This window comes from Echeneis naucrates, chromosome 14 (assembly GCF_900963305.1).
Source record: "Echeneis naucrates chromosome 14, fEcheNa1.1, whole genome shotgun sequence".
Lineage (NCBI taxonomy): Eukaryota > Metazoa > Chordata > Actinopteri > Carangiformes > Echeneidae > Echeneis > Echeneis naucrates.
Genome location: NC_042524.1, coordinates 4,620,041 through 4,643,860, shown reverse-complemented (window position 1 = coordinate 4,643,860; position 23,820 = coordinate 4,620,041). Strand labels below are relative to the sequence as shown.

The window sequence follows — 23,820 nt, the reverse complement described above, 5'->3', positions numbered from 1 at the left end:
CACTCAACACTCAAACTGGACGATAACATTTTTCTGCCTCCCTGAAATTTGCCGTTTACTGGTAATTATTAACACATATTTAAAATACAAACGGCATTTTTTTTGGTTTGATTTATCTTGGAAAATATCAACTGACGACTTGTTGGTGTTTTAGACGCTTGTATGAAAGCGTATTTATTTTTTTTAAACTAGATATTAGGATAACGTCAGGTAGTCCCTTTGCATCGGGATGTACCATTCTGCCAACACACCGGGAAGGATTTTGTTGTGACAGGGGAGTCCCAACCCGGTGGGGGGAAACGGTAAGGAGATAAAATCGACTATTGTCAGATAAATCTATCATTTAAAAAAGCATGCTCGATTTGTGATACACGCAGTCGAGTCGTTCAAATGTAGTGAGAGTTTATCGTCCGGACGTGCAGGTTGAACCACCATCAGTGTCTTAAGCTAGCCGACGGCAGCGATCCCTGTGATTAATCTAGCTAACTTGGCTAACGACAGCAGCTAACCGGTTAAATGGCCAGCAGGGTGTATATACAAATATATGTTTTCGCTTTGTCGTTTATTTTATCTCTTGCTCGTGTGTTCATCCTTCAAAAACCAAGTGTCGAAGCAAACGGGCGGGCAGAGGTTAGCGGTTGCTGAGCTCGCTGCAGTCGGATATTGAAGTCGTGACTGACCGCGTCAGGATGGATGATGTTTCGGTCCACCGGCCTAAATAACGTTACCGTTTACCGTGATGCGTTCATGAGCTACGGCCACCTGCGACCATCGGTCCAAAATAAGATCTGTCTGTCTGTATGTCTGTATTTCAATGCGGGCCTTAGCTATGCTCGTTATTTAGAGTATGTGGTGCTACGTTAGGCTTTCTGGTGGTGCAATCCTAAATTTCTGCTTGATACGAATCACGCAATTCATTGCCAAATAACATGACACCTGTCTTAGTCATTGGGGTTTGTAAGATGCAAGTCCGGACGTTCAATGAACAGCAATCATGGTTTTTCTAATGCGTTTCCATCTTGCTCACTCACAACCTTACATGTACCCAATGTGATGGCAGATCCGGGGTCATCTCTGTATTAAACTACAGATGTGTCTGATTTCACTCGCCCTTGTCTGATGTTTTCATATTGTTTTTTTTTTTTTTTCTTTCCTTTTTCAGGTCATAATATTGGTTTAACCATCTTCGATCAGCGATGGCCTTCAGCAAGGGATATCGCATTTACCACAAGCTGGACCCACCTCCCTACAGTGTCATAGTAGAAACTAGGACCAAGGAAGAATGCCTCATGTTTGAGTCAGGGGCTGTTGCTGTTCTGTGTAAGACATCTTGTTTGATTGCCCTGTCTTTAGTAATCCGTTAGCACTTGCTTTAGATAAGAATTTCGGATTCGGAAATGCATATGCAAGACGTAAGGTATCCTGTGATATAGACTGTGATAGGCTTTGATTACATTCTGCGATTAGGTCATAGGCTATCTCAGATTGAAGAAGGCTGCCTTTTGTTTTGGTCTATTTTCTAGCGGCAGCAGAGAAGGATGCCATAAAAAACACATACAGCAAGGTTGTGGATGCCTATGGAATCCTGGGTGTCCTCCGCCTAAACCTGGGTAAGCTACTGAAACATCTGCTCTATTTGCTCTTTCTTTTCCCGAGTCTGGTCTAGGCTCTGGCCACAGGGTTCATGTGTGCCTGGAAAGGCCTTGTCACTTCTTTCTTCTAAGCTGCTTTCTCCTGTCCTCCTTATGACCTTGACGGCACTTGTTATCACAACAAGGAAAACACTGAGTAAAAGATTAAAGCCCAGATTTATAGATGGCTGAGATTTGACTGTTTGGGGATTTTCTGTTAACAAAAAAATCTAGTCTCTTATGCTTGCATGCTGGATGCATTCATCCTATCTTTGCAATTCACAAAATTCAGTTTATATTACAAATGCTACAACTTTACTTCTGCAGGTGACTCCATGCTCCACAGTCTGGTGGTTGTGACAGGATGCAGCTCTGTGGGGAAGGTGCAGGATTCTGAGGTGTTCAGGGTCACACAGACAGACTTCATATCGCTGAAGAATGATCCAGGAGATGAGGACCGGATCGCTGAGGTGCGAAAGGTCCTGAACTCAGGACACTTCTACTTTGCTTGGTCTTCCACGGGAATCAGCATGGACTTGAGTCTCAATGCACATCGCAGGATTCTTGAAGACACAACAGATAACCGTTTCTTTTGGTAAGAATGTAAAATGATTACTATTCTGGCTTTTTAAATCTTTGAAATTGTAGATATGAGCAAAATGCATGTTCTCCATTCAGTCTTCAATTTGTAATGAACCAGTTCCTCATCAATGTGTGATATGGAGGCCATGTAAATTGTGACTGAGGTGTGAAAATTAACAGTTCACACTGAATTTGTTTTAGTGTTCACTATTGTTTATTTTTTTTTATAAATCAATAGGAATCAATCTCTACACCTGCACCTGAAACATTATGGAGTAAACTGTGATGACTGGCTGTTGAGGTTGATGTGTGGCGGCGTGGAGATCAGAACCATCTATGCAGGTCACAAGCAGGCCAAGGCCTGCATCTTTTCCCGCCTCAGTTCAGAGCGAGCCGGCACTCGATTCAATGTCCGGGGAACCAATGACGATGGACAAGTGGCCAATTTTGTGGAGACTGAACAGGTGAAGCAAATCTTTTACCATTCACTCTTGTCTAGTTTGTGATGTGTTATGATGAAAAGCTGGTGATCAGAAATAAGTTTGGAGCAATGGTTTAGTCAGTTTTAGATGATCAGATTCAATATGTTAGATGAATGGTAGTTCTCTTTCAGGATCAGTTCTACTCAGTTCTGGGCAGTGACAAACTTTAGCAGACACTGAAATGCTTTAGTCAATTCAGTGTTCGCATGAAGGGTCATATGCATTGGCAGAGCCTGATGACCTTGGTTAATACAGACTATTTAAATACTGGTTATCTATTGATACTGAAAGTTTTCACAGTCACTGTGAAAAGGCTTTGTTTGGAAAAAATAATCATTGACGCATAGTTAAATTTAAAACCTATATGAAAACCAGGTGGTTAGTGCTGGTGAATATCTTAGGAAAATGTTTTGGTGGTGAAAGTTCGTTTGTTAAATAAACCTTAGTCCTTTCTGCTTCCTCTTCTTTCTTTTTTTTTTTTTTTTGCTGAGTCAGCGTACTGGCTGAAGCTGCATATCTGCTCTTCATAGAGGCCAATGACTTGTCAGGCATGCTCCCTTTTTTTAAACTGCCTGTTTGAGGAAACAAAAAGGAACTGCAGGTTGAACACTGTGACCGAAAGTGCAACAATTAAAATCCAGAGTACTGCAATACACTCATACTTATTTTACATAAATCTATATTTCTAAAATTCTGAATAGAAAGGGAACATTAGAGTTCTCAGGAGTGCATTGGTAATTGCAGGATTTTGTGTTGGATTATGTTTGATTGTCAGTAGTTTGTTTTGGCTAGCCTCTGTGTTGCTGTATTTTTTTTATGGAGGAATTAACATGTTGCTACTTCCCTATGGTTTTCTTTGTTTACAAAGACCAAATGTCAGTTGCTATTTACTGTTTTGTATTATTTTTTTTAACAGGTTATTTTCCTGGATGACAGAGTCTCATCCTTCATTCAAATCCGTGGGTCCATTCCTCTTTTCTGGGAACAGCCAGGAATCCAGGTAATAGATTGCCAAATATAAGCTTTTCTTATATCAAGTCACATAAAATTGTGTTCTTTTTTTTGTCCAGAGCTCTTAGCAGTTTTTTAAATGCTGCAGTTAAATGAGGCTCACTCAATCGGAACTCTTTAGGTATAAATAATGAAGTCTGTTGAAGCCTTCAGGTCTGGAGTTCTTCAAAATAAGAAGGAAAACTGTAATAAAATATATTGTACTTGTCATTTGTATCTGTTATGATAATACAAGGGGACTGAAACATTGAAAAGTCTCCATGTAATTACACTGGATATCTTTATCCTATTTGTAACACATTTTGTCCATGCTGTGTTCAGAAAAAGTCCATTAAGGGTGTTTGGTTATACCTGAATGACAATTGGCACCCTGATGAACTGGATGAAAACCCCCACCTGGTACAATCCCCCCTTTCCTTTTATTTTTTTGGGGGGGGGCTCTTTGTGGTGCTGGTGCTTCAATACTGCAGATGGGAATGTTTCTGTGCAATGCCAAAAGGCAGGAGTTAAAGCCAATGCAATCCTAATCTGGATTTTTTTATCCACATCCCATACACAGTCCCTGACCCGGAAAAATCCCTTATGGAGCCTCAAAGCAGGAGCTGGGTTCACCCATTTAACACACACTTTAGACAACATCACTGGGATTCTCCTGCCCTTGTCTTGACATTGTACAGATATGTGGATTAGATTGAATGTGGGGCAGTGATAGATATAGCAGTTGGTAAAGGGCATTTTTCTGTTTTCCTCAGCTCCCAGACTTCTTTGGTCAGGTGAGAGCCTGGTCTGAAAACATCCCCGCTCTACTGCCCCTCATTTTTAGGCGACTAGTATTCCACAGGCAGCTGGATAGGTGTTGACTGATAATATGGACGACTGAGCTGTTTAATATTTTAGAGGGCTAAGCCAAGCCAAGGCCATATTAGTCACCCATTCAGTCTACAAGATCCTTGGTTTGGTCAAAACATGGGGTAGATGGCTCTGGGTTGTTTTCAGACAGAACTGTAGCCCTTCTGCTTTTAAGGCACTGTTTTAGCTCTTAGACCCCTCTACCAGTTGTAGCTTGTAGACATACTTTCTCCTCCCCATGCTCTCTAATTTATCCCTGAAGCTGGTTGGATAGGTTCAGTTTTATCCAGACAATTGGTTAATATATGTAAAAAATTTCCATTCTTAGTTGGGTAGTTGTTAGAGTACCGATTGATGACAAATAATTAGTAATTAATGATTTTATGTGGTTGTTTTGGAGAAAGTGCAGTTAGTGGGATTGGTGGAATCGTGGTAAATGAACTTGTGGTCACTTTTAATAGACATTAGATTTCAGGTAATCCCTTTGAATGACTGCAATCTAACATTTATAATTTGAACACAGTACAGGCCAAAGGTTTGGACACACTTTCCTATTCATTTGAATGAGAAGGTGTGTCCAAACTTTTGGCCTGTACTATACATGCTACTATGTTAATGGAAGAAATTCTGTAATTAAACAAACAATTCAAAAGCAAACAGAATGGCATATGCAATGTATTGTGGACATAAAAAGCTGGTAATATGGAACAGTCAAATTTCAAACAAATGATTTCATTTGTTGCAATAATGCATAATTGAGCTGGAGGAGGGTTTTGGTTTGAGATGTATTGTTGCAACTTGAGTCCTTTCAGATACCATCTCAGGAAGTCATTAAATATGCATAGAATAGACTGGCAAAACCGTTGAAGGAGGAACGAGTGACAAAATGGCAGCAGCATGGAGCAAAATGTGTTGTCCTGCCAAACTTGAGTCTAACAATAGTGGGCACACAAACATTGTAAGTAGATGAATACAAAGCAGAGGAAATGATTAGCAGATGGTGCAAGGACAGGACATGGACTTGTACAGAAGGAGAAATCTTACAACACATTGAGTCAAAATGCACTCATTAAATCTCTGTAAGGCTCTGAGAAAATGCAATGGCAATAATGAAAGACTGAATGGGTGCATGCTGCTTGAACTGAGTGGCCAGTAGGAGAACAGAATGAGGTAGTATTTGAGTTTCAGCCTCAAACTTGCTTCTAGAGGCATGACGAGAAGCTAAATGAAAGAGGGAGTGTTTGTCCACAGGCAGATTTAAGGGACAAGTAGAGACCTGCGGTGCAGAAAGAGCATGTTTCCATGTAATCACCAATAGGCTTGTGTCCTGCTAAGCCTGTCATGGTGCAGTCATAATGGATCATGCTCTTTAGTTTTTCCCACAATTCAGCCGGCACAAGTGTGTCAGCGTTATTAAGACAAAGAGAATCAAATGTGGGAAAAATCTGTTAAACCTAAAAAGATGGCAAGCAACAAGTTTTCTCTGCTCTGTGTGTCTGTATGTCCAAATCTTGTCATGCTCCCCCTGTGTTACTGGTGTCTTACTCCAGCATATCTTTTTTCCTTCCTTCCTTTATTTATTTGGTTCACTGAAATGTATAAAACTTCTGTTCCGAATCCATTGCTCATCCCCAAGTTTTCTGTCCATCTTCGGCGTATGTTTGCACAACTTTCCTTTTTTTGATTTTTACCAGAGAAGGGCAGCATGACTTGTCTCTTTTTTGACGTCTTCCACCGTCTCTGTTCTGTAGGTTGGCTCTCATCGTGTCAAACTGTCAAGGGGATTTGAGGCTAATGCGCCAGCATTCGAAAGGTAATTAAAATGTTAAGTGTGGTGTGTGTGCACTAAATTGTGGACATTTTTGTACCATTTGTACCTCCAACAGATTGCCACTGCTCAGACAAAAATAGGAGATACCATAGTATTATGTCTCCCGCAATTACTACCAAAGCTACGATAAAGAAAAGCTCTATAGATGATGTTAATTGAAGTTTGTCCTCAGAGGCAGCTCTATTGCAGGGAACAGGAAGGACACATTAGTTGCCCTTGATTAGCTGTCAACCTTTGGAATTTATTGACAGTTTAATTCCAGACAAACCTGCCTTACTTTTTAATGTCATTTATGAAGGTTAAGTAAATTTATAGTTTGTTAATGTGCATGAATAAACGAAATGATAAATGGACTGCACTTATTTAGCACTTCCCAAAGCAATTTATACACCCATTCAGAGCTTTTTCCCATTCAGGCTGTGCCTTTCTGAAATGCACCAGTGTAACATCAGGGGTAATTTGGACTTCAAGGACGCTTTGACCTGCTGCTAGGAATGAAACCACTGACCTTCTGATTAGTGGATAAAGCGCTTTTTACCAAAAACACTTTTTCTGAATCATCATTAAACAATGCAGGGTCAGCAGCAGAGCAGTACCCTTAAGAATACCAATTTTTTTTGAGGACACTTAAGCCAGATGATCTGTCAGTGTGGCCTAAACCCGGTACCTGTAGAGGAAATATGATCATCCCAATCATTGTGGCACACCTTGAGAGCACCATGTCTAGCTTCATCCTTATCATCTTTCTATAGTCAGTGTTCTAGTAGCTAGCCATACTGCACACTCAGTACAAAATAGCATTTTACTTAAAGGCTACAAAGAGAACTCGTGATTTTTTTTTTTTTATTTCAGACATATTTGACTATAGAAGAGAGGGTTTTTTTTTGTTGTTGTTTATTGATATCTCATACATATCCAAACAAAAATGACTAACTGTTCACAATTAGTATTATGTGGCAGTAAGTAATTTTTCTCACTCAGCAGCTGGAGTGCTACTAGTTTCCTAATATCTTTTGACAAGAGGAGTGATGAGTCATCCTTTGTAATGTCTGGGCAGTTTTCTGCAGTAATGTCTAAGTATGTCTCTTTCAGCACTTCCTACATGGAGCACCTGTTTATAAATACACAGCCTGTAGCCCAAATCTGCGTTTCTTGCTGCTCAAAGGTTCTGCTTTCCTGATCGTATCCATTATTCTTTCAAACCAGTTTGATAAAGCAGCTGCAGAATTTAGCAAAAAGTATTTGTTCTACTACAGCTGTATTAAAACAAATATGTTCCAAAGGAATCTGGGAATACCCTCTGGCCTACATCACTCTACTCGCAGGAATTGCTGTAGGAAACAGACATTTTCTGTGTACAGCATTCAGCAATCTCAGGAATTGGTATCAAGCATGTAGACTGCTATCAGTTATGAAAAGGCATGTATAATACAGCTATATGTATTTTACAGACATTTCACTGCATTACGGACGTTGTACGGTAAACAGGTGATCATCAACCTCCTTGGTAGTAAGGAAGGAGAGCACATGCTCAGCAAAGCATTTCAGGTGAGAGCAACCATTAACACTGACACACAAGTTCTCTGATCCTTCTAAAGCGAAATAATTATTGCAAATCCCTCTGACAATAGACCATTTGTCTCAAAACAAATGCTCCATTTATTCTGTTTGTAAACCCACATTCTAGTGAGGAATTCCTTTGAGTATGTAAACACTGCAGCGCTACACAGAATACATCACTGTCTGGCTGTATTTTCCATCTGACGAGTCATGACAATATCAAAATGGTTTCTTTTAATACTCACTCCCTAGGGTTCTTAATCCTGAATGTGGAACCTTGAATTCTTGCTAGTTCATATTTTCTTCTATGGCCTGTCATAAAACCTCTTGAGGTTTAAAACTCTTTGTTGTGAATGGCATTGAAGAGTGCTTTTTTTTTTTTTTTAAGTGAATTTCTGTGATTAAGGTTTGGATGCACAATCCACAGCTCTACATTTTGTATGGGTTCTATGATGTGTTTGCCAAGCAGCAAATATGTTATTTACAAGGTAGGACTTGGAGAGTTGAGTAGTTTAGGAGGTTTTGAATATTCAGTCCATAACAGTCCATAGTTTGGCTTTGACAGGAGTGCAGACCTTGAATGTTCTGCACAATCAAAGGTTGCCTCATGAATCTAGCCACTTTGCATCAATGAATGCAAACTAATGTTGCTTCATAGGTACAGGACACACACAATGTGTGAACAAGGCATATGTATTTAGTGCGAATGTCCAGGATAAACTCCTCTTCTTCTCCCTGTCTTTTGCAGAGCCACTTGAAGGCGTCAGAGCATGCAGCAGCAGTGAAAATGGTGAACTTTGACTACCATCAAAATGTGAAGGGAGGCAAGGCAGACAAACTTAACAGTGTCCTCAAACCCCAGCTCAGCAAATTCATAGAAGAGTGTGGGTTCTTCTATTACTCTGGAGAGACGGGCATCGTAAGGTGAAATATAAATTGTTTTAACTTGTATTAAATGTCTTTTTTTATTATTATTATTATTATTATTGTTATTGTTAACATTTTTACATGTATTTGTAGGAGTCAGGGTGGAACCATCAGGACTAACTGCCTGGACTGTCTTGACAGAACCAACAGTGTACAGGCCTTTTTTGCCCTTGAGGTAGGAAGTCTAGCATTGTGTGCCATAACATACAGGGTTTGCATCTCATCAGGCAAAATCAATTTTTTAGGTGATGGTTTTAGTTTCATTCATCGTTCTTCTTCACCACAGATGCTGCCAAAGCAGTTGGAGCAAATGGGTCTGACAGAGAAACCCCAGCTGGTAGCCAGGTTCCAAGAGGTCTTCAGAACCATGTGGTCTGCCAATGGAGATTCTGTCAGTAAGATCTACGCTGGCACTGGTGCCCTGGACGGCAAAGCCAAGGTACACAATGGGGAGACAATCGACTAATATGCAAGTTCATAGTAGGACATTTAGGGCAGAGTGGATTATCAGAGTGATGTGTAATGCAAGATTTTGATGATGTGGTCAGATTTCAAGTATTTGAGCACCTTGATGGGGTCACATATGATGTAACTCTGCCTGTTATAACACCAGGCTCCGAGTTGTTGCCACTGGCTGAAGATATAAAACAGTGAAATACACTGGTAGTCTACACTACACACTAACAGCTTCAGAGGAGTCCATATTGACAGTGTGAAATTTTCTGGTTGCCCTTTTTTGAATTAGTTTAAATGTTTTGCTCTCATAAAGCAAAGTGGATCTGAACTGAGTAATTGTTGTTAAATCTTAGACAAACACTTGAAACTAAACCAAATAAAGCTTGAGGCAAGAAAATATATATATATCAATATATATCAATATCAAAATTATTAACCACATTAAACAAAACATTTTTGCAAATGCAGTTATTTTCATTTTAACTTCTTAAACTTGGTTGCACTAAAACTGTGAGACATTCACAGTGACTCTGTGCTGTTTTGGCTCAAATGGTTGGCACTTTACTAATAAAAGATTAATAAAAGGTTATGAGATGATGATGATGATGAACAGACGATCCTCTGTGAGTAGAGCTGTGTGTTGCTGCTTCTTAACTCTTGTGTGCTATCTCTTTGTGCTGTTCTTTGGACTTCTCTCCTACTTGTGTGGTAAGTTAACAAAGCAGTCAATGTTGTTTTTAATTTTTAATCTGTGGGTTTATTTCTGGTACATTATAGTTGATTACAGTGTCTATGAGTTAAATAATATGTTTTACACAAATCTAGTTATCATTGTTGACTGATCATATAATTTCTGTGGTAACAAATCTAAGTGACCCCTGAATTATCTGGAAATGTCTGCTCTGTTGTTTTTGAGAATGTGGGGGTATAAATCAAAATGATCACCATGTGGCAAAAACTACAGTTGCACATCGAGTGAAATTTTTTAAGTTGCCTCTTATCTGACATTTTGATTCTACCCAGTCAGTTCAAGAACCTATATTACTTTTTCTATTTGTATTACTTTTCATCAAATCAGTAATACTAAATTGGTACACAGACTTTCAGGTGTCGATACTAATGAAATTCGGTTGATTTTAATAGTTTTTAAGTTCATGTGCTTGTGTGTGTTTTCCATAGGGGGGGAAGCTAAAAGATGGAGCTCGATCTGTGACAAGGACCATCCAGAACAACTTCTTTGACAGTTCGAAGCAGGAGGCCATAGACATCCTGAGACTGGGCTCTACACTCAACAGTGATTTGGCAGACAAGGCTCGGGCCTTACTCACCACCTCCAGTCTTTATGGTAATTTCTCCCAACATAGGGAAAATAGTACTTCCCTTCGATATGTTGATTTGCCACACTTAGGGTAAAATTGATTTATTAATAGTCTGAAAAATACTCCATATTACATGTTGCAGGTTTCAGTAATTTGTGGATTATACTTTTAAGAATCTAACTTCCTTCTCAGTCCATGAAGGGGGAATTTTTTGACTATTTTTTACAAGTTGTGACCCGTATCTGATCTGTTATTCAGAAGTTGTTTTGTACAACATAAGGGGTTGTCTGTGCCACATCAAGTGAGAAATGTAATCTCCATGTGTCAGCTCTCTGTCCCTGTTAGATTAAAATTGACCGACTGCTCTGCTAGCATTATCTGGTAAAGCACTGGTTAACCCGCCCTTCTCTTCCTTCTCTCTCCTCCCTTTGCAAACAATCTTAGTTACTGAGCCCGTCTTACAATCAGGTATAGTAGATTGCCCTTAGTGGATGGACCCTTTCATGCCCTGTTGTAGTATCTCCCTTTCATCTGTGTTTGCTACTCATTATTGTTCATTCATTTATCATCCAGTGTTGGTAGTGGTTTGAACACACTGTCCATTGAGTGTTCCTCCAACAGTGATTAATGAATTTTACAGTGAAATTTAAGTTTCTTGTGGTGGAAAATTTTGAGACGGAAATGAACCACAGTGAAATACAGATGAAATTTTCATCTGTATTTCAGAAACAGTTCTGATTTACATCCTCTGTCCCACACCCCATTTTTTTAACACTTGTGGACTCCCTGTATTTGAGTATTCTCCCATTGGTTAGCTACTTTCCATTTTATTTCCTTATATGCTGTCCTCCCCATAGATATAAATATTTAATCATTGTACACTCTAATAATCCTCTCCCCTGATCTGCAGCCTCTCCAAGAGTACTGCTGGGAATGTGTCAGAACTATCATAAATACACAAAGCCCAAACAGATTCGGGTGTGTGTTGGCACCTGGAATGTTAACGGTGGTAAACAGTTTCGCAGCATTGCTTTCCGCAATCAGACGCTCAACGACTGGCTGCTGGATGCTCCAAAGAAGGCAGGACATCCTGAGTTTCAGGGTATGTTGTTATTTATTTATCTCCATTTACTGGAGGTAGATGATTAGTAAGTCACTAAAGTCTTGTGGTCTAATGTCATAATTATGTTTCATTGAACTGAAAATAGTGCATTTTTTTTCTTTTTCTAGACAGCAAAGCCAACCCCATAGACATCTTTGCCATTGGTTTTGAGGAAATGGTTGAACTTAATGCTGGCAACATCGTCAGTGCCAGGTATGTCAACAAGACTTCAGCTTGGCATAACTGAAACCAGGTTAATGCAACAACAGATATGTATTTCTCTGATAGGCTATGTGATATAAGGTATGCTTTATACAGCTTATCTTAATCTGATATCAAGGACACCACATTTTTTTTCGTTTTCAGGAAAGTCATTAAAAAAATCATTCAAGTTGTATGAAAAGGAGTACTAAACATTTTGTATGCAAAAGCCTAAGAGCTGATTTCAAAGGTGGCCATGGATTTGCAGATTTAGTTGCTAAAAGCTTGATATTACTAACCTGGATATCAACTCTTCTGATATATCTGGAAAAGGAAAGAAAAAATGTTTCATAAAATCTAAAGTCTTTATATTTTTTGCGTTTTTTAGCATTTTTATGAAACTGTTTCTGTACGATAATACATCTTTCTGTTCCTGTCTCAGCACCACTAATCAGAAACTGTGGGCAGCTGAACTTCAGAAAAATATCTCCCGGGACAACAAGTATGTACTGCTTGCTTCGGAGCAGCTGGTGGGAGTGTGTCTGTTTGTTTTCATCCGCCCACAGCATGCACCTTTCATCAGGTACGAACTGCACCGGTCCTCATTAGAAACATATTTCACCATATTGTAAGTCGCAGGAACAGAAGTAGACCTTGCTGTTCAATATGCTTTCCAGGGATGTTGCTGTAGATACTGTAAAAACCGGAATGGGTGGAGCCACAGGCAATAAAGGTGGTGTGGCCATCCGCCTGCTGTTCCACACTACCAGCATCTGCTTTGTCTGCTCCCATTTTGCTGCTGGCCAATCCCAGGTCAAGGAGAGGAATGATGACTACAATGAGATCACACGAAGGCTCAGCTTCCCCATGGTAAAAACTTATCATATAGAACTGTAGTACTTATGAAGCACTGACGTGAACTAATCGTACCTGCCGTGCCCCTCAGGGTCGACTGCTGTACGCACACGATTACGTGTTCTGGTGTGGAGACTTTAACTATCGTATCAGTCTGCCCAACGAGGAAGTAAAAGAACTCATCAAACAGCAGAACTGGGATGCCCTGACAGCTGGGGATCAGCTGTTGGACCAGAAGAATGCTGGTTTGGTATGGCTCACAGAAGATCTGCATATTTACTAGTAACTGAGGAAGTTTTACTTCCTCTTAACAGAAAACTGTTTACCATACACAGTATTTCTGAGGAATTTGTGTGAAAAGCATTATACAGACTGTAGCTGACAATAAAATTCTCTTTGTATGCCTTGCACAGGTCTTTCGAGGTTTTATAGAGGGGAAGTTAGATTTTGCTCCGACGTATAAATATGACCTCTTCTCAGAAGATTATGACACTAGTGAGAAGTGCCGCACGCCAGCCTGGACTGACCGCATACTCTGGAAGAGGAGAAAGTGGAACTTTGACAAAACAGGTAAAATACGGATGCAAGCTGATGATTCATGCTTATTTATCCTGTTGTCACGTCTGCCTTGTTTGGTTCAGTATGTGTGTTTGCTTTATATGTATGTATTTATATATGAATGTACATTAGGATAAAACTTAAAAACTAGAGTCCTGAAGTACAAGAATCCTTCAGATATTTATGTATTTCTGATCGTTTTGCAGCTGAGGAGATGAATGTAGTGGGTGCATCTTCTACATCTGCGGAGAATGAGGATGATCCAGACTACCCTTGGAGCCCTGGTACACTGAAGTACTATGGCAGGGCTGAGCTTAAGACCTCAGACCACAGGTAAATAAAAATTATGTGTATATATATCTGAAGGAGTCAACATTTATGACACTGAGGACCTAAATATTTTAATATATCTCATTACACAGACTCTCCCCGCTTTTTGAGTGTTTCTCTGCTGTCAAACATAAATCAATAAGTTCTTCTCTCTGCTCACCTTCTGTCTTGTCTTTAGGCCCGTGGTGGCAGTAATAGACGTGGACATCCTAGAGGTTGACCCACACGCTCGACACCAAGTCTACAAGGATGTCATTGCCCTGCAGGGGCCTCCAGATGGCACCATCCTGGTGTCACTCTGTTCCTCTGGACCTGAAGACTACTTTAGTGATGCACTGATAGATGAACTGTTGGACAAATTTGCTTATTTTGGAGAGGTCATCCTCATACGGTGAGTCTCATGTTCAAATGCAGACAGATAATTATCAACTATAGACAGTTAGCAGTGTAAACCATTAACAATGTCCTTGTTTGTATAGGTTTGTTGAGGAGAAAATGTGGGTGACTTTCTTAGAAGGTTACTCTGCTCTTGCTGCACTGTCTCTCAGTGCTTCTACTGTAAGTCGCCACTAATTAATCTATTTTACTTCCAAGCTTTAAGATGCCTTCACAAAGCTTAACATTGGAAATATGAAATGTGTATCCAACTTTATCCTTCAGACAGTTGTAAATCATAGTATGCCATACTTCTCTTTCTTACATCTTGATTTCACCCTTTGTAGGTTCTTGGCAAGGTGATTGATATCCGCCTGAAAAGTCCGGGCTGGATCAAGAGTCTGGAGGAGGAGATGAGCGTGGAGAGGATCTGTGGAAGCATCCCCACCTCAGCCAGCTCCACTCTGCTTGCTGAGGACACAGACATGGGAGAAGAAGATTATGATATGGAAGGTGAGGTTGATCTTATCCTTTAGAAATGTAGATTTTACTGCCAATAGTATGGAAGGAAGTAGGGATTACTGCTCTTTAAGATTCTTTTCTGTCTTCTTGTTTTCGGCACCAGGTGACGTTGACGACGAGGTGGAGGAGATTCTTCCGCAGCACCTGCAGCCTGGAGCAGGTGCCGGTCCTGGATCCTCTCCTCTTCCCTCCCCCCGCAGTAGCCCCTGCCCCTCTCCCACCCACGGGGAACCATCGGCCCCCAGCAGGCCTAGTCGTGCAACAAACCCTTCTCGACCATCACAAGGTGGGCACAGCATATGCAGTATGAGATATGATGTGTGCAGAAATAGGGTTTCTAAAAGGAGCAGTCATCTTCTTAGGTTGCAATCACTGCCTGTTTGAACATAAATTGTTAATTTTGCTTTGTTTGTAATGCATTGAAGAAGATTTAAGTCCATCATCATTGAGGAGAGAAATTCCAGGTAATGTGAAGTGTGATGGTTAACGTTGTGTGTTGGTGATAAAAGACTTGTGGTGTGTCTTACAGCTTGTTACCTTTCGGTTTTATGGTGTAGTATTAAGATGTGTGCAGTGTTTCACCTTCAATTTGGTCTACACTAAAACACAGTGACTGTTTGTTCCCCAGTTGTTCTTAAACTAACCTCCATTTGAATTTATTTAATTTCAGGCCCCCCTGTTGACTTCCAACCTGGCGCCCCCACATCTCAAGTTTTTGAGCCCAAACGTCCACCTCCCCCTCGTCCCAATGCCCCTCCAGCCAGACCAGCACCTCCTCAACGCCCACCACCACCATCAGGTAAAGTACCATTCTTTTAACTTCTTGCATAGACTACAAAAATCCCATTGGAAGTGTGTAAATTTGATCCTTCAACTTGGCACGTCAGCTACTTTAGGAAGGCGTTAACATTTTTACCTTTCACCTTCCCACTGCTCACCTCATTCCTGAAGGAGGTATGAGCCCTCTGACTGTTAGAAAGGATTCTGCAGGTAAAGTCATTTCTGTGGAGGTTTGTGTTCATGTGCCTCATTTGCTGAAGCATCTAAAGTAGTGGCTGCTGTTTTCCATCTGATGCTAAACACACACACAAACATATTGCTTAGTTCTGATGCTGCCTTTGTTTTGTTACATTGAACACGTACTGTAGTTTGACTGTCACAGGGGCTCCTTGAACTAAATGAACTACTAATGATTACTCACACTTGAGGACAGTATTTCTGACCATGGTTTATTCTATCTTGGCTCATCCTTTTCACTTCACATTGGCTGCCCACGCGTTTTTGTGAGGTTCATTCAGCCCAATTGGGCATTTTATTTTTGACAGAGAACATTGCAGTCATTGCATGATGATTAGACAAGCAGGTAAAAAAAACAATTCACTGAAATGTCAACACAACATGAATGCTCTCATATACCTGACTGTATTTACACACCACTACAATGTCTTTGGCTTCAACCTTTCAGCTTGTTCAAAATATAACATACCCAAATCAGTCTTAAAATATTTGATGTGGAATTAAGTTTAGTTGATAAATGGTGATCATGGAGAAATCCATGTTTGGTTTTCCAGTAAAATGTAGATCTCTTAACAGTCCCCTCTCTGTGTGTATATATATATATGTAAGTACTCTACAGATATTACATATTCCCAGAGGGTGTTGCTCTTGTGTGAATTAATTTCATGTGGCAGTAGGTCATGTTTCTTTAGTGTACCACCTGCAACTAAAGTCTTTTTATTTTAATATATTGTTTTTATGTTCCCTCCTGTACTTTATTTTGACAATACTGTTTCCCCTGTTTGACTTCGAGACTGTGGCGAATGTCCCAGCCCACTGCTTGGTAGGAGGGGCAGTGAAGGTAACTGGCCAGGCAGTGTGTCTTTTAAATGTCATTTGATCCCTTTGGTCTTCCACCCGGTCATCAATGTTACTGGTCCTTTTTGACATTGATGGTTCACTGTTGACTGATTCTGCATCATTGTGGGCCATCTTAGTCGTGTGTGAGTGAGAGAAATGTGTTTATTAGCGTGGTTCAACACAATTATTCAACTTATTCAAATGCGTAATAAGTTGGAGATGCAAAACATATGAGGTTCAGGACAAAAGGACTCAATATACCTGTCTTTTCCACCCAAAAGACCAAATTTCTTCCTCACCATTTAATATCTTGTGATAATAAATTTAATCCACCCTTATTCATAAGTGTCAAGTGCATTTTCCCCAATGAGACTTCCTTGAAATTTTTTATTGGTGCATAAAAGTAGATATCAGGATGTTTCAAACCATCTGACTCAAATGGTTGCACACATCATGGAACAGGATATAGAAGATATATATGCAATTATTGATTTGATGACTGCTGTCTTTTCATAAAACTGAGCTTGACATGAATGAAATGAAAATCTCCCTTGTGGACTCTCAAAGTCAGCACCACCACAGTAATAACTTATGATTAGTGAGGGTAAAAATCCTCAGGTTGTAAGATTTACAGTATCTTAGACTTCACTGCAGTGCTATAGTATTTCAACCATTCGCTATTCTTAGTGCTGTGTTGTCACCAGGAATCTGATTCCTGTGAATAGTATTCTATTTTGTGTGTAACATATGTGGTAATGTGGTTTGGTTTCCTTTGTGCTGCAAAGGACCAAAAAGCCCTGCTCTTCCCCGGGCAGATGCTGCAGGTGAGTGCCACTATGATGCAGCGTCACAAGGTTTGTGTTTGTCTTGTAAGGAGTGATATGGCTCTATATTTATCACTCTGTGCATATGAGGATCCTGTGTTTCATTTTCATATCATCACATATAAGCCTTTCTGTAACTTAGCCTTGTGTCCATGGCGTCTCTGTGGTCCATTACTTTGTCAGAGGAAGGGTGTGTGATGTTAGCAGGGTGGCCTTAAGTTTGGTACAATGAAACATTACACAGACATATAAGTGGCGTGGGAACATGTTTGCAGGCTCTGCAAGAGTTCAGCAAAAGAATAGAGAAAGAAAAGGTGTGTGCGTGCAAGCTGTGTGTAAGGCACCAGGCTCAAAGAACAAGGCTTCCCTCTCTCCCAGATCTCCTGTAGCTCAGGAATGTCATCACTAATAACAAAGTGAAGCAGGGGGAATTTGGCCAGCGCAGGTATGCAGTTTACTCATGATTGTCTGTGTTTGCCTGTGTCCTTCTCCCTTAGGATTTGTTGTTGCTAATGTAGTGCGTTTGTTTGTTTTTCACTCTTTCAGGTCGAGGCCAGGCAGTAGCTCCTGGGCCTGCAGGTGCACCCAGACCGGTGAGATTACAAACCTTGTGATTCGTTACAGTTCTCTCACATTTTTCTATTCAGCCTGTCCATTTCTGTATTTTTTTTTTTATCTCTTATCTTCTCTCTTCTTGCACCAGAACATCCCCCCTCGAGCCGGAGTGATCAGCATGCCCGCCCAGCCTCGCCCTGCCCCTCCTTCTCACCCTGGAGCCCCCAGACCTATCCCAGAAGTGCATCCTGGGGCACCTCGACCCATTCCAGACACTCATCCTGGAGCCCCACGCCCCGGGCCCAGTGCTCAGGCTAAACCAACTGACCTCCCTCTGGGTAATGTGTTTAATTATCAACTTATAAATGTTATTATTGTGATACAGTGAATTTAAACCTTAACTCTGTTCTGCCTTCTCCACCCTCAGGACCTCCTCCAGGCCCCCCTGCAGTGAGACCTCAGGTTCCTCCATCAATGCAGGCACCCATGCAGCCCCAACCTGCTGCCCCTTCAGCTCAGTCCCAACTCCCACCGCCAATGCAGCCCACACTTCCAGCTCCCCTCCAGCCACAGCAAGCCCCAGCTCCTAAAGCAGGGCCTGCTTCAGGAGCTCCCGCTACTGCTGCTGCTGCCGCACCCCCTGCTGGCCCTCCACAAGGTCTAGCCTCTCCCAAACCCCCGCCACGTTCCCGCTCCTCCCATGCTCTGCCGCATGATGCTGCAAAGTCTGAGACAGCCCCAGCTGCACAGGTTGGTGCCAACTTCCCTTTCATGGTGTTAGACACTAACACCATTTTTTCTAATGCATGAAAGTCAAATCAACAGATTCTCGCTCAGATGACATAAACTGTATGTTAAATGAAAACAACTGTAGGAGCTGAAATTAAAAAAAAAAAAAAAAAAAAAGCTTCTTTCTGCTTCATCACCAAGATGAACTTAGCTGTCTGTCATTCTTCCTGCTTTTGTCTCTCTGATACATTTGTCTCTCTCTCACAAGCTGGAGAAGCCCTCAGGGTGAAAGGTACTTGATGTTAAGCCATCTCTTTGTCCCATCCTCCGTAGCCCAACAATCCTGCTCTGAAGTTGTGACCTCTCATTCATTGCACCCAGTAACCACCTCCTCTCATGTCGTTCTTCAGTTTCCTTCCTTTTACATCTCCTCCTACTCCAACATCTTTTGTTTTTTGTCAAGGCCACACGCTGTTTTGTGTTAGAACCATAAACATGAGCATTATTTATTTCTGTTGGTCAACATATCAAACAGTAAATAACATGAAAAAACTACAAAAACATGATGTTTGGTGTTGACCGTTTTCTCCCCACCAGTCCTTTCATATGTGCTCACTGTGCTTCAGGTTCAAATGAGCATATCTGCAATGACCTCATACTTTAAATTCACTTTTTGTTTAATTTGTATGATTTCATTCATACATATTAGAGTTAGTGATTGTATGTGGACTGTGATACATATGTCACTTGTTAGCTGTAGTTGGTGGTGAATTTAAAATGCATATTTTGAAATGTTTTACATGAGTCAGATGAAAGGTATCCTGTGGAGTTTCAGATCATTAGAGGAATAATTGATCAGCGTTTTTATTGTCAAATGGCAAGCGTATGCATGTATAAGAGATACAACTCAAAAAGAAAGGACAAACAAAGGAAACAATTGGCAAAGCTGAATGAGCAGTTGTATGTAAAAACTCCCTATTGCAATGTCAAATCAAAGTTATCTCAAAGATTGGCACTTTTTAAGGGAAGGTGTATATATATGTATTGCCTATATTTACTGATTGATTGATAGATTTATTTATTGATTTTTACACTCAACCAAATAAGACAGCACACTGATTTTCCAGTGTGTGTGATCGTACCTGATAATAATACCTGCCAGCTCTTCTATTCTACAGGCGTCAGTCACGCTGTATGACTACACACGACAGCAAAGTGGAATAGTGTGCCTAAAACATGAAAGGGATTGTGTTGATGACTGACAACTGCAATGTGCTATCAAACGGCAATCAAATTGTTGCCTTCTATTTAATGTGAACACGGATATAAACTGTCAATTTCTAAATATTCAGGAATCTGCCTCATGAGGAGGAAACTCTCTTAACCATGTCACAAATTTTTGTTTACAAATAGCACCACAGGGTATCTTTAAATTTTGTTTAGAGGCACAAAATATACACAATAAAGAACGTTATGGTTTTCAAAATATAGCTACTGGTTAATATTTTCACTCTGCTTTTGTTGTGATAACTCTGCTTTGTTTTTTTTTTTTCCTTAGATAAATGGTCTGAATGGAATCCAAAGAGAAGCACAATGGAAGCCTGACCCCTTTGACACGCTTGCACCTGATTCCCTCTCCTCTTCCTCTTGGCACACCACCCAGTCCCTGACCAGAGGTTCCTCGCTGCGAGCTCCACCCTCCATTCCTTCATCTGCGTTTTCCTCCAGCACCCTTCCTCCATCCTTCTCCCTTCAGTCCTCCGCTCTGTCAGACCTGCAAGCACATGATTCGTCCTCCTCTTCCTCACTCTCCACCCCATCACCGTTTGCCTCCACCCTGCTCCCACCTCCTCCGGTCAAGTCCCGAAGCCGCTCTCAGGAGACACTGCGTGCCTCCCCCAGCCCCTTCCCCATTGACCCACTTCCTGCCCGGCCCAGCAGCACCAATCCCTTCACAGGGCCACTCATGCAGCAACAACAGCAGCGCCGCTCACTCACCCCGGATTTCAGTGTCCAATGTCCCGGCCCAATGCAAAACCTTCAGAGGACTATGTCTGCTCTTGCTCCGCCACTCATCCCCACACCTGCTTCAACAGTGGCCGCTGAAGCTGTCCCCACCTCTCAGCTCCAAAGGACAGCATCCCTTTTTGCTTCACCTGCTCCCCTGCTCCCCTTCAACCCTGCCCCATCTCCTGCTCCAGCCTTGCCTCTGGTGCCGCCCTCCTCCATTCCAGCCACCCTTGCATCCTGCAGCCAACCACCTCCCCCAGCCGGCAAACCCACCCAGCATTGGGTCACTTTTGATGATGATTTGGATTTTCCACCTTCGACCAAGATGCCACAGCCCCCTTACAGTTCCCTAGTTCCCCAAACTCAGACTCAGCCTTCCCACCCTGTGTTTAACTCAGAGTCCAACTGGTTATCCACAGCCCCTTCGTCGTTCCCCACCCTCCCACCTCCCACCTCCCATCCCAACCAGAACTGCAACCGGTAACCCCAAACTACCAGAGGGACCCAGTGACAGCTGCTTCTTCCCCAGGGAGTCAACAGAAAGATAGGATCAACATTAATATGTAAAGGGCATATCCAGATATGTATAGATCTATGACAAATGTGTATATGTGTTTGTGTATGTACAAAAGAGACAGTATTTAAGAAGTATAGACCAATCCCCTTCTGACACTGGGAAGGATTTATATCTGGAGCAGTAACATGAGAAGTGTATGAGCCTAAATGTGTGTGCAAACTTTACCACAGCTATTTGCTTCTTCCCTGATATTAACATTTATTTTAATATAAATTGTTCTGATGTTTATTTTTATTTATGGCAGTAACCGTGCCTGTGTCTACAGTATATACAGTTATACAAAGCATATCTATACTTATGAAACATGTGTGTGCAAGCACCTGTGCAATATCAAGACACGTCTGTGTGGCCATGCAGCACACTGCATGTGCTGGCGAAGTTTCACCTAAATCAGTGTTACTTTCGTATTTTCAACATTTGCTGGCAGACCGCAGTCAATATCCCTTCATTTGACTGACGTACATTAGAGCGGTGTTCTCAGAGGAGATGGTAATCTTTTTCTCGGTTATGTCTCGTTGTTAAAGGCTATGCACTGCAGGTTTCACATTACTCCCAACCAACCAAATTACTGTTGGGTACAGCAATTAGTGAGTGCTTTGGTTTGCAAAGTGAATTGCAAGTTTTTTGTTTTTTTTTCCTTTCTTTTTGTTGCTTTTGAGTCTGAGGGGTTTAAAAGTCAAAAATACATGTTATGTACTTGCTTTTATCATGAATGTACTTTACTTTGCACTGTGTTGTTGTTATTGCCTCCATGCTGACGCCACAGTGTGAACAGCAGCAGTACGAGTCAGTGTCATAGTCGGTCAAACTATTCACTGCCACAGGACTGACGCTCTGTAATATTATGTCATCCACTTGATAGTAAGACATTTGGTTCTCAATCTCCTCTGTCATTATTCTCCGTCTCTGGGCCGTTCCGCTTAGCTGAATATATATTTTGTAGCTCTATATGAAAAAACCTATACATAGTGATTATGTATAAATATATGTTTTCAATATGGAAAACTTCCCGCTACGTGTGCATATGTGTATTTTTGTGATAACCGTATCAGTGGTTTGCACAATGTAACTGAAATGCACTGAAATGCTGTGTGTGCTCTCTTGGTTGTATTCCTGTTGATGGCAAAGCAACAAAACCAAGATTGAAGAGACGAGAAGGGATTTTGACCTTTCCACTTCCGTAGTGTTTAACCTTTCTTGATTTATCCAAAGGATCAAAGCTTACTAATGTAAATTCAGAGAGAGAGAGAGAGAGTGTGTCTGTGTGTCTGTGTGTGTGTGTCTTGAGTACAAAGATATGTTTTGAGTGTCGTGCATGGCATCAAACACAGACGCCGTGCATAATAATTACAGGGCACAGTTTTTTGTTTTTTCTTTTTCTTACTTCATCATTTGGTTATCACAGAAGTCATGATTTTTCTTTGTCAGAAGATTTACTCTAAATAATCTATTGTTGATACAGTGGTGAGAAGTAATGTGTCGTGTTTGAGGTGCGTGCCGTCCACTGTTGTGTTTACCAGTGTTTGTGTTTGGATGCGAGTGTGTGTAGAGTTAACGGTGGACTATCAGAGCTTTTCATTTTCAGTGTGTTTGCTCACAGATTCTGAACTAACAGCCTCTGTATTCACCACACATGTGGCTGGAGAAATGTGTCACTGTATGCAAAAACGCAAACAATACAACACAAAGGAATCTCCCGTCCCTTGAAAGGACCCACAATATGAGCAGGTATTCCTCAGTAGCAACACTAATAGATGATTATCCTCCACTTTTACTGGAAATACAACCTCAACTGCACTGTAAGCTTGCACCTGAACGCATCGCACAATAATTTTTCCTATTGGCAGTTTGTTGTGTCCCTCCCAGGCTGCTGTGAGAGACAAATTCCTGACAGTTGTGAGATTTGAGTGTTGGGTGTCCTCTGTGATATCTAACCCATCACAGTTTAGACCAGTTGACAGTTAATTGTAATTGAGCATCACTGATTTCCTAACCACTCTTAACAGTGTGATGTTGTCTCAGGTGATGCATCAGTATTTCTTTTTTCCTTCAATCTTTCACTGCTGTTGATTTTTAATGGGTCGACAGTGAGCAGTAGTCATGTAAAAGGATCAGTACAATCCAAGACACATGCCAGCTGCTGTAGACTCATCAGATGTGGGTTCCTCCGAAGGTTACGTAACAGGGTGAAATATCTTAGAAGTTTTTTGTTTTGTTTTTTTTGGGTGGGGGGGATTGGTTCATGGAAGATAAAACACGTGAACCAGGAAGGTACCAGCTAAAAACTGCTTTCGCGCTCTGTTTAAAAAATATATGAATATGAGTAGAAACTGTATCTGCATTAACAGTAGGTGATTAGCCAGCGCTTTGTGTCACGTCATGTTCAAGATGAAATTTTATAGGAAAACAAATTGCTCCTTTTGTGAGGTTGGTGTCCCTTTTTATGGCTATAACCCATAGTAAATAAGAGTCTGTGTTGTTGAACATATTCTGTACGTAATAAACAGAAAACATGAAGCTGCAATTCATGTTAATATCCAACGTTCCATATTTTGAGTGCACAGCTGATTGCACATTTATGTATGAAGCAGTTTATGTTGTATGTATGCAAAAATAAATGTACGTTTACCTGAATGTTCATGTTTCTCTTTATGGATTGTCCAACATAAAAACTGCT

General features: G+C 41.0%; 1 protein-coding gene across 1 annotated transcript; it reads left to right on the top strand.

Moving 5' to 3' along the window:
* The first annotated feature begins 250 nt into the window (after window positions 1-250).
* On the top strand, window positions 251-23,771 carry synj1 (synaptojanin 1). Its single transcript, XM_029519003.1, is given in 30 exon segments — window positions 251-302; window positions 1,163-1,320; window positions 1,524-1,610; window positions 1,959-2,226; window positions 2,452-2,677; window positions 3,612-3,695; window positions 6,307-6,368; window positions 7,838-7,934; window positions 8,695-8,870; window positions 8,967-9,048; window positions 9,160-9,312; window positions 10,509-10,674; window positions 11,093-11,116; window positions 11,559-11,750; window positions 11,879-11,963; window positions 12,394-12,534; window positions 12,629-12,821; window positions 12,898-13,056; window positions 13,220-13,376; window positions 13,571-13,697; window positions 13,873-14,085; window positions 14,174-14,252; window positions 14,417-14,582; window positions 14,695-14,877; window positions 15,262-15,390; window positions 17,819-17,865; window positions 17,976-18,165; window positions 18,255-18,577; window positions 20,115-21,011; window positions 21,013-23,771. Coding segments are annotated over 29 exon segments (4,932 nt in total). The 5' UTR covers window positions 251-302; window positions 1,163-1,196; the 3' UTR covers window positions 21,115-23,771.
* Window positions 23,772-23,820: the final 49 nt, after the last annotated feature.